The sequence below is a fragment of the Vigna radiata genome, chromosome 7 (genome assembly GCF_000741045.1).
Source record: "Vigna radiata var. radiata cultivar VC1973A chromosome 7, Vradiata_ver6, whole genome shotgun sequence".
Taxonomy (NCBI): domain Eukaryota; kingdom Viridiplantae; phylum Streptophyta; class Magnoliopsida; order Fabales; family Fabaceae; genus Vigna; species Vigna radiata.
In genome coordinates, this window is record NC_028357.1 from 48,779,159 (window position 1) to 48,789,863 (window position 10,705).

General features: G+C 31.8%; 1 protein-coding gene across 1 annotated transcript; it reads left to right on the top strand.

Moving 5' to 3' along the window:
• Positions 1 to 2,315: 2,315 nt before the first annotated feature.
• LOC106768610 (cullin-1) lies at positions 2,316 to 10,134 on the top strand. Its single transcript, XM_014653849.2, has 19 exons — positions 2,316 to 2,868; positions 2,997 to 3,096; positions 4,840 to 5,025; positions 5,204 to 5,251; positions 5,334 to 5,537; positions 5,636 to 5,713; positions 5,824 to 5,913; positions 6,000 to 6,080; positions 6,296 to 6,358; positions 6,679 to 6,714; positions 6,793 to 6,879; positions 6,955 to 7,104; positions 7,205 to 7,260; positions 8,250 to 8,370; positions 8,472 to 8,633; positions 8,750 to 8,893; positions 9,034 to 9,252; positions 9,339 to 9,506; positions 9,599 to 10,134. The coding sequence occupies exons 1-19, from the start codon at positions 2,729 to 2,731 to the stop codon at positions 9,698 to 9,700; spliced, it is 2,235 nt and encodes a 744-aa protein (XP_014509335.1). The 5' UTR covers positions 2,316 to 2,728; the 3' UTR covers positions 9,701 to 10,134.
• Positions 10,135 to 10,705: the final 571 nt, after the last annotated feature.

The window sequence follows — 10,705 nt, forward strand, 5'->3', positions numbered from 1 at the left end:
CAAAATTCTTAAGATCTTGTTCATTTGCAGAGAGTAATTAAAAGAATTTAAGAGAATTTGATAATCTGTCACATAAATTAAATCCTACACTAATTCTCACAAATTTTACTTTCAAATCTATTATTATCTCTAAATTTATTCAAATAAACAGAAAAAATTACCTTCAAATCCTCTCAATTATTCTCTTCAAATCTATTCAAGTAAACAAGACCTAAAAGATATTATACTAAAAAGTCATTTGACAAAAACTTTATAAATCAATAATATATATTTTTCCTTCTATGTTGTGAAAATATAATCACTGTAAAATTAAATCAACCATTTAATCAACTCCTAATAGTCAGGAATTACCAGTCAATTTCTTGAACAATCACGTTTTAATGAAAAAATCACGTACAGATACATATTTAGATTAGTTTCTTGAATCTCCAAGTTAATATATTCACTTTCTGAACTAAATAAATTCAGGTTAGATATTAATGAAAATTATGAAATATCAAATACCAAAATTTATTAATTATTTTTACATCATATGAAAATTTATTTTAAAAAATAAAATAAAAAATACAAAGTATGATGAATCACACCAAATCTGTAATAATTTTTTTACAAAAAAAACACAAATACATAGAAGTAAAATATCAAATTAAATATGTTGTTTTATACTAATGAAAACTAAATGAGTCCATTTATCTGTAAAATAGTTTTTTTCACCAAAAAAACAATTTTTTTTTGAATTGCATAAGTATATAAAACTGCAAACATGTCAAATCTTATAGGAGAATTGTTAGGTTTAGAGAGAAATTTGAGAAATATAAGACTAATGAGATTTGAATCAAATTAAATAATATATTAATATACTTTTTGTAATGTCGAAAACTTACAGGGACTGCTGATTGTCCCCACACATCAACATACTTTTTATAACCCATCCCATAATTACTCTAGGCTAAGCATGCTTAACCATGAAGTTCTTATGAGTTAGGCTACCGAAAAGCAAATGCATTTGTTGACATGAGTAGCCAAATCAATTCCTTTAAGCTATCTATAGTCCCATACCTATAGAGTCTCCAGATCCCTCTCATTCTGGTATATGTTCGATTCTCCATGTGTCCCTTCCACTGGAAGCCTGCCAAGAGTCGCTCCTTATTTGTGCCCCTGCACCATGCTTTTTGCACCGGCGATGACTCCCCGCCTTCGTCAGTGCCCGGGTGTCACACTTTTCATCATATATAAAATGATATTAAATATCTTATATAAATTTATTTACTCATAAATATTAAATTAACGAGTTAGCATTTTTTTTAATTGTTCTAATTGTAAAGTAAAGAAACTGTTAAATTAAACTGACTTTGAGTGTTACATTAAAAAAAATAATATAAAAAATCTACCAATTTATTTTCTCAAGAATGATATTAGGTCTCATTTAACGAGTCATTAATATTAAATTAATGAATTATCATCTTATTTAATTTTTAATTGTAACGTAAACAGACTATTAAATTTAGTTGTGAGTTTAATTTTTATATTGAATACAATAATATAAAATAATATTTATAAATTCATTATCTCAATAATACGTCTCTTATATAATTTTAATGACTCATTAATATTAATATAATTTTAATGACTCATTAATATTAATATAAATTTAATGACTCATTAATATTAAATTTAATGACTCATTAATATTAAATTTAATGAAATACTTAATAAGCTAAAAAATATTTATTTTCTTAACTATACTATACTATTCTAGTTTTTCTTTTCTACATCCTTACAAAGAAAATTACTTAATATTAATAAGTTTGAGAAAATGAATTCATATTGAATAAATTCATTATCTCAAAAGTGACATTTATATAAATTAATGATTCATTAATATTAAATTAAATTTCCTTAATGAAATATTAACCAAGTTCAACAAAAAAATCAATTTCTTCATTATATCTATACTAATTTCTTTATTTACTTTTCTATATCCCTTAAAAAATTTACCACTTTGACAACCTATGTGTTAACAAATAACACAATCTTAACAAAAAAAGATTCAAATAACATAATATATATTATAATCTAAATAGCAATAGCAATAATAATTATGCTTTTGATATAGAAAAAAAATTAAACCAAAAAATCTAGTATTTTTTGAAACGATGAACAGAATAAATTGATATAATGAATGATTTAATCCCATTAAGTTGATAAATACTATAAATGAAAAAAAAAAAGTAGAATTAAAATAGGGTGTTATTTATGAATAAAGCATAAATGATTACTAAAGAACAAGAGGGATTGTTATTTAAATAATAGACCCGACACCGAAAGAGCAATTTTTGGTCGAGAAGGATTTTTTTGAAGGGGGAGAGGGGTCGTGTGTTCCCTTTCCTTTTCCCATCAATGCTTCTGCCTTCTTCTTCTTCTTCTTCTTCTTCTTCCTCCGTTCTTGCGACCCTTCCTTTTCCCCTCTTCTCCTTCTCCAACCGTTTTTAGGGTTCGCTTTCCGATTTCGCTCTTCCTCCTTAATCAACCTCTCTCTCGCTCTCAATCTCCCACCCCGATCGCCACCGCTTTTCTTCTCCGCATTTCGAATCCGTTTCGTTCCGCAAATACTTCCTCCCTTTGCGGCGATTGATTTCTCTCATCCACCTCCATACCTATCAATTTCAGTTAGCGTGTGCCACTATTTCACGTTCGACTGCAGATTCCGCTGCTTTTGTTTGGCATCATGTCGATGAGTGAGCGCAAGACTATCGACCTCGAACAGGGATGGGATTTCATGCAGAAGGGCATCACCAAACTCAAGAACATCCTGGAAGGCGTGCCCGAGACTCAATTCAGCTCCGAGGACTACATGATGCTTTATACGTATTCGTCTTTGCACTGTTTGTTTGTTTTGTTTTTGGTTGTTTGAGATTTTTTTTTTTTAATTTGTATATATATACATATATATCTTTTTTTATCTGAGCACTGTATTTTCTTGATTCGTATCGCAGGACCATTTACAATATGTGTACTCAGAAGCCTCCTCATGACTACTCCCAACAACTTTATGACAAGTATAGGGAGTCTTTTGAAGAGTACATTGTATCGACGGTTAGTGACACTCTCATTTGATTTTGGGTTCATGGATAGGCTTTCTTGTGTATTATTTGGTTATTATCCGTTCTTGCTTACAAGTTTAATACAATTAGGAGTGTCATATCCATTCGCGTTTACTTTTCGGGAGTGATATTGGTATATGTTGCTTAAACACCACTTGACTGTTTTGGTACATTTATAGGACTTCGATGCATTTATTTTCTTTCTTTTTCTAAAGTTTATTGTCCAGTTCTTATAGAAATCGCGGATGTCCCAAATTTTTTGAAGCAAGTATAAAATGTGGTTTGATCACCCATTGGATCATGTTTTGGAACATTTTAATCCTAAATGCAACCAGCAAATTGTAGAAACGAGTAAATACAGGACACGTGATGACTGAAGCATGACTGGGTGATAAATCTTTGTTATAGCAACTCCACCGACCACGCATCCAGTTTTTGATGGTAAAGGACGTGCGGTGCATGCAGTCAAAACACAGATCGCTTATCTTAGTTAGACAATGAAGCAGCATTTTCTGAGGTTATCCTGCTCAGAAAAGACTCCTTTGGTGGTCAAGCTTCGTTAGGAGAGTTTATGTAAATCCGTGAGAGTCGAATAAACTCGAAGATGAAAGAAAATTATATAAATAATATCTTAATTCAAATAAGTCTACAAAATTATATAACTTTAAATAAATAAAATTTATAGTTATATTGTTCATAAAAATAAATATTGTAAAACATAAATACTTGGATTATTGTGATTAATTTTGATGCATTTTATTAAATTTACAACAGTCGGTTACCGAGTTTACACAGAAAACGAGTTTACTTCCGAGTTAACTCAGAAGCTATGTCTGGAAAAATAAACTCGTACTCAAGAGTTTGATAACCATGTTCGTTAGGATGTTTTATAGATATGCAGTTCATTGGAAAGGGAATAATTAAGTTAGAGTTAAAAGGGTTGGAATGAAAAAAAAGTGGCCTTTGTCACGTTTATCTCTTCAATATGGGAAGAAAGTTGAAGGTAAGAGGTCTGAAATTTTAAAATTTTAACTAGCGTACTCCATAGTAGCCAGTTGTCTGTTATAGTGCCGATATAGCAGTGTTACAGCTGTGAGGTGCTTTGTGGAAGCCTGTTGTAGCTTGCTGTTGCACCTAGGGATGCAACAAATTATGGATGCTGTTGCATCAGAGGCTAAGACCCCTTTTTTGACCCCTGGAATGATACTGTTTGGGGGAGGGATCTCTGGATTTGTTTCCTTTTTGTCTGATCAAAACACAAACCACATTTTCCTCTTTGGAAGTTTGAAGGCCGAATAAATAATGCTAAACTCGCATTTGTCTCTTTTCTCTTCAATGCAAACATCCTTGACCTGGAGCCATCAGTTGCATTTCGGGCTACCTTTGAATGGGAATAAATAGTGAAAGGAAAGCTATTCTTATCCTTTACTTAAAATAACAGCAAAGCTAGCATCCCAAATCTACCCTATTTACTTATATATTAAAAGCAAAGCCATTACCCACCGTCAAATTATTCACTTCTCTCAAGACCAATTATGCTCAGTGTAAAATTGATTTTGAGAATCCAAAATGTTACTCAAACAGGTGGTTGTGCAACTTCATCTTTGTACCAGCAAATTGGATTTCTTGGTTATCGAATATGTCAATTATAAAAAATACTTGTATTTTTTGATTTTATTCAAGAAATGTACTTGTTATTTATTTTGTCAATTGTCTTGTTTTCCTTTTCGTCCAGGTATTGCCTTCTTTGAGAGAAAAGCATGACGAATTTATGTTGAGAGAACTTGTGAAGAGATGGGCAAACCATAAAATTATGGTTCGATGGCTTTCTCGGTTCTTTCACTATTTGGATCGCTACTTTATTGCTCGGAGATCACTTCCGCCCCTTAATGAAGTTGGACTGACTTGCTTCCGTGATTTGGTAATGCAACTAATGATGTTGCAATAAACATTTCTGCTGCACTAGTTCTTTCAATTAACTAGTCTTGTACATGTTATAAAAACGACATGATGCTAGTGCAGATTAGATGTCTTTCCAACTATTTTCGTTTCATTTAATGCAACTTCATCAAAATAAATTTGAGTTTTATCATTTGCAGGTTTACAAGGAAGTAAATGGGAAAGTTAGAGATGCAGTTATTTCACTTGTATGTTTTTCTTCCTATGTATGCTAGATTTTCTATGATTATAATAAATTTTAGATCAATTAAAGTATTTTTGCTTATGAAGATTGATCAAGAACGTGAGGGAGAACAGATTGATAGAGCTCTATTAAAGAATGTACTAGACATATTTGTTGAAATTGGAATGGGACAAATGGATCACTATGAGAATGATTTTGAAACTGCCATGCTCAAAGACACTTCTGCTTATTATTCTCGAAAGGCTTCAAACTGGATCCTTGAAGATTCTTGTCCTGATTATATGCTCAAGGTGTGGTTTCCTGTTTAGGCTAACTGTAACTTGGTTTCTTAATTTACATTACTTTTTGGTCTCTATTTGATCCTTTGGTGTTATGTTTTTTATTACAGGCTGAGGAGTGCTTAAAACGGGAGAAAGATAGGGTTGCACATTACTTGCACTCTAGTAGTGAACCAAAGTTATTAGAGGTCTGTTCTTGAGGATTTTTTTAATGATTACAATGTTTCCTCTCGTCTCATTTTATAGTTTCTGAAATTTTTGTGTTTTCTTTTGCTCTTCTGGAAATTTCTTTGTTTAGAAAGTTCAACATGAGCTGTTATCTGTGTATGCAAACCAACTGCTTGAGAAAGAGCATTCTGGATGTCATGCTTTACTTAGAGATGACAAGGTACTTATGAAACTTTATTTTCTTATATGTACACTTTTTTTTTAACCAAGAGTATATAGTGTTCTCATGTTTCCTTTAATGCTCAGGTTGAAGACTTGTCAAGAATGTTCAGGCTATTCTCTAAAATACCTCGAGGCTTGGATCCTGTTTCCAGTATATTTAAGCTGGTTGGTCATGTTGAACCTATCTTTGTGCTTTTATGCCAATTTTGGGCTCTCTTGTTCTCCTTTCTTTCTTGCTCTCTTGCTTATCTTTCTCTTTCCCTTTTCTCGGCATGTTGGTCATGTTGAACCTATCTTTGCGCTTTTATGGCAATTTTTGGCTCTCTTGTTCTCCTTTCTGTCTTGCTCTCTTGCTTATCTTTCTGTTTCCCTTTTCTCAGCATGTTACCACTGAAGGTATGGCATTGGTGAAGCAGGCTGAAGATGCAGCTAGCAACAAAAAGGTCTATTCCGCAGTTTTGCTTATTTCTGACTGAGAGGTTTAATTTCTTGATCGCAGCAATTGAGGAGAGAGATTACTGTGCACTATCATTCTGAGTTTTCAATATACAATCTCAATATGGATTCATTGAAGTTTCTGTTCAAAATTGTTAATGGGGGGTTTTGGACAAGATTTTGAAGTTGCTTTCTGACTAAATGATTTATTAATAGCTTCGTTTGTATTTTCTTACTGTTCTAGTTGTGACTGATGTCATACCTTTTGGGGCAATCTATTTTGTTTCTAACCTAGTTATTTTGTCCTTTTAAATGAGAATACGTACAGGCAGAAAAAAAGGATATTGTTGGTCTGCAAGAGCAGGTGATAAAAAATAGGTTTATTAATTTTACTGCTTTTTTTTTTTAAGTTGTGAAAATTTAAATTAGTTTCTTGCTTCAGGTTTTTGTTCGGAAAGTGATCGAGTTGCATGACAAGTACCTGGCATATGTGAATGATTGTTTCCAGAACCACACTCTTTTTCACAAGGTTTTGAATAGAAGTGCCTTTAATTATGTTGGATTGGTATGTGTACTTGCTAATCTGAATGTTTTAATCATATAGGCTCTTAAAGAGGCTTTTGAGGTCTTTTGCAACAAAGGTGTTGCTGGAAGTTCAAGTGCAGAACTGCTTGCCTCCTTCTGTGATAACATTCTTAAGAAAGGAGGAAGTGAAAAATTAAGTGATGAAGCAATTGAAGAGACTCTAGAAAAGGTTAGTGTCATTCTTGATGTTCCACTTTTACTTCTGTAAATAAGAACGATACATGCAGTCCTGACTTTTGAAATTGCGATTTGTTTTGGTCTATCTGCAGGTGGTGAAGCTGCTTGCATATATCAGTGACAAAGATTTGTTTGCTGAATTCTATAGGTAATTTATTAATGAGAAGATAATTGTTTTTTTATAATGATTGTTAGGTTGGATATCTTTGTCAAAAAGGGATCTTATATTGCTTGGCTGGTGCTTCAATCTTTACCTTCTAATGATTATCTCCAGTGTTTATATATTCATTTCATAACTGTATCATAAAAATTGCTTCCACTCTTTCTTGGTTGTCTGGCAATTAAATGTGCTCTGTGTATGTAGAATCTGTTTTCCTTATATCTAGAGATACAATACCACCAATATTTAGTCTTCATTGTTTGGGAATTAGTCCTTGACATAAGACCAAATCCCTCTATTATAAAATGGCTAGGAGTCAAGCCTTGTCATACTCTTGTTCTAGTTTAATCTCGGCATAGCCCACCTTTTAGGCCCAAAATGCCCTTGCTTAAGCTGTGACACGTTAAGAGATGTAAAACTAATATTGGTCTTTACGTAGCACTTTAAGTTATAGGGAGAATTGGTACTTTATTTCATGTTTACTAAAGTGTATTTTTGAAAAGACTTAAAAGTTGAGATGAGTAGGCATCTGAATTGAAATTGATCGGGGTGAAGATTTGAAGAGACAGAGTGGAGTGCAGCTATTCAAGAACGAAACTTATATTAGTTTTATATTTACTCATGTCTCTAGACTTTTTTTTTAATCAATTTATCTGAACACATTACAACATAATGAGAAATTAGATATTTTCTGGATTAAGATTCTAGAAAATGACTGACCTTTTCTCTACAATTAATGGTAGAAATCTAAACATATCCTAGTTTGTTTTGTAATGTACAACATTGTTTTAGGTAAGAACAATCCTCATTGGAGTGTCTAGTTATCTACCCGGTCTAATTTTTCTGCAGTTTTCAGGTCTAATTTAAAGCTCTTTTCTGTGGATATGTCATATATATGAATGTCTGAATTCCTTTTTGTTTATGTTAGATTTTTGAAAAATAATATTAATACTGGGCTTTTGCTTTGTTGCTTTCAGGAAGAAGCTTGCTCGAAGGCTTCTCTTTGACAAGAGTGCCAATGATGATCACGAGAGAAGTATTTTGACAAAATTAAAGCAACAATGTGGTGGACAGTTTACCTCAAAGATGGAAGGAATGGTCAGCCTTTTTCTCTTCTTTGTAAACATAAGCTGAAATACTATGATGAACTTTTTTGGATGGTTGACAAGAAAATTTAAATGCTTTCCATCTCTTACCAGGTTACGGATTTGACATTGGCGAAGGAGAATCAAACGAGTTTTGAGGAGTATTTAAGCAATAATCCCAATGCAGACCCTGGTATAGACTTGACAGTTACGGTTCTGACTACTGGCTTCTGGCCTAGTTACAAATCTTTTGATCTCAATCTTCCTGCAGAAATGGTAATCTGGATCTTCTTGATATAAAGCATCTGGTGCTCAGTTTTTTATTCTACATTACCGATATTTTATAGACTTTGGTTATAATTAATAACTATCTCTTTTTTCCTTTTTTTTAGATTAGGTGTGTTGAAGTTTTCAAAGAATTTTATCAAACTAAAACAAAGCACAGAAAACTTACATGGATATATTCCTTGGGTACCTGTAATATAAGTGGGAAATTTGAGCCAAAAACCGTGGAACTGATTGTTACAACCTACCAGGTAATATTACTTACCTGCTTTATTTATATGTAATTATATAAATATTATGACTTTTCACTTGTTCATTTACAAATTGTGACGTGCATCGAATCTTGGATATTTTCAACTGACCCAATTTCTCTTTGTCGCTTTCTTAATAGGCTTCAGCATTGCTGCTTTTTAACTTGTCAGATAGACTGAGTTACTCAGAGATAATGACTCAATTAAACTTATCGGACGATGACGTTATTAGACTGCTTCATTCCTTGTCGTGTGCCAAGTACAAGATTCTCATCAAGGAGCCAAATACAAAAACAATATCATCCACTGATCATTTTGAATTTAATTCTAAATTTACTGACAAAATGAGAAGAATCAAGGTATAATTTTATTTAAAACGTGTTTTAATCTTGACCTTTTTTTTATTTATGAACTTTAGGGCGGAATTGACAAATTCTGTATGCAGATTCCTCTCCCTCCTGTGGATGAGAAGAAGAAAGTAATTGAGGATGTTGATAAGGACAGAAGATATGCTATCGATGCCTCAATTGTGCGTATTATGAAGAGTCGGAAAGTTTTGGGCTACCAACAATTAGTCGTGGAGTGTGTTGAACAGTTGGGTCGCATGTTTAAGGTATATATGTAGCCATTCTTCAAACATAATAATATTATATGTTTTTCTCTCAAATCCTGATTTTTTTTTACCATATGGATTTCATTGTCCAGCCTGACGTCAAGGCTATTAAAAAGCGGATAGAAGATTTGATTTCTCGAGACTACTTGGAAAGAGACAAAGATAATGCTAACATGTTCAAGTACTTGGCTTGACGTGGTCTAAATGATTTTGCAAATGAAGTGGTTAGTGCGAATGAAAATGGTTGAACTTCTGCAAATGAAATGAGTTTTATTTTTAAAGTTTCCTTGAAGGAGGAGCTGCGTGCTTGTATATTTTGCGTCCATGTCCAGGTATGGACAACTCCTGTAGATGTGTGATCATGTTGGGAAATTGTAATCAATTCCATAATTCAGCTCTCTGTCACTTTCACCATATTTTTGGCTTCGGGAAATTATATTTTTTTATCAGCTTAGAAAAATTATCAGGTGAATGGGTACGCCTTTTAAATCTAAACCCAATAGCTATGCTTTTTTACATTATTTGTCTGTCTATGACAATATTCCAGTGACATTTACTACATTTTGTAGTGTCTATGATATTTTATAACTGTTTGAAAATCAAATTTTCCCTATGATTCTAAAGATCATTAGTGATGTATATGTCTTATTTATGAATCTTTATGATTTTATTTCATTGTTCATTCCTTCAAATGCAATTATGAATCTTGGCATTCCAAAACATGAAAGCATCTGTGGTTGCCAGTTTTAAGCTTTTCGGCATCTTCACCGTCGATTTTTTTTTTTTTTTTTATTTTAAATTATTTTTTCGTGTAAGTTGAAACCAGGATTACTTTCATCTTCCAAAGTTTTGTAGGATAACTAGTCGAACTATTTATTTGTTTTTAATTAAATTGTGTGAAATATATTATAATTTAATAATATTGAAAAATAATAGATAACAAGAATCTTAAAAAATAAGAAACTTTATAAATTAACTAGATTTTTAAGTATGTTTAATCATAAATTTTCTAATATTTTCTTTAAATCTAAAATTTACATATTACTCAGTTGAAATCTTTTATATAAACTAAATATGCATCTTTTTTTTTTCAATCTAAATTGAATTTTAGTAATTATTATTAAAAAATTATAAATTATTGAAAATAATTTTATATTTAAAATATAATTTCTATATTTGATGATGATTTTAGAAATTTT

Coding starts and splice junctions, on each gene's coding strand:
- LOC106768610 (XM_014653849.2), top strand. CDS start 2,729: ATGTCGATGAGTGAGCGCAAGACTATCGACCTCGAACAGGGATGGGAT. Junction 6,081..6,295: donor TTTCCAGTATATTTAAGCTG/GTTGGTCATGTT, acceptor CCCTTTTCTCAG/CATGTTACCACTGAAGGTAT. Junction 8,371..8,471: donor CCTCAAAGATGGAAGGAATG/GTCAGCCTTTTT, acceptor ATCTCTTACCAG/GTTACGGATTTGACATTGGC.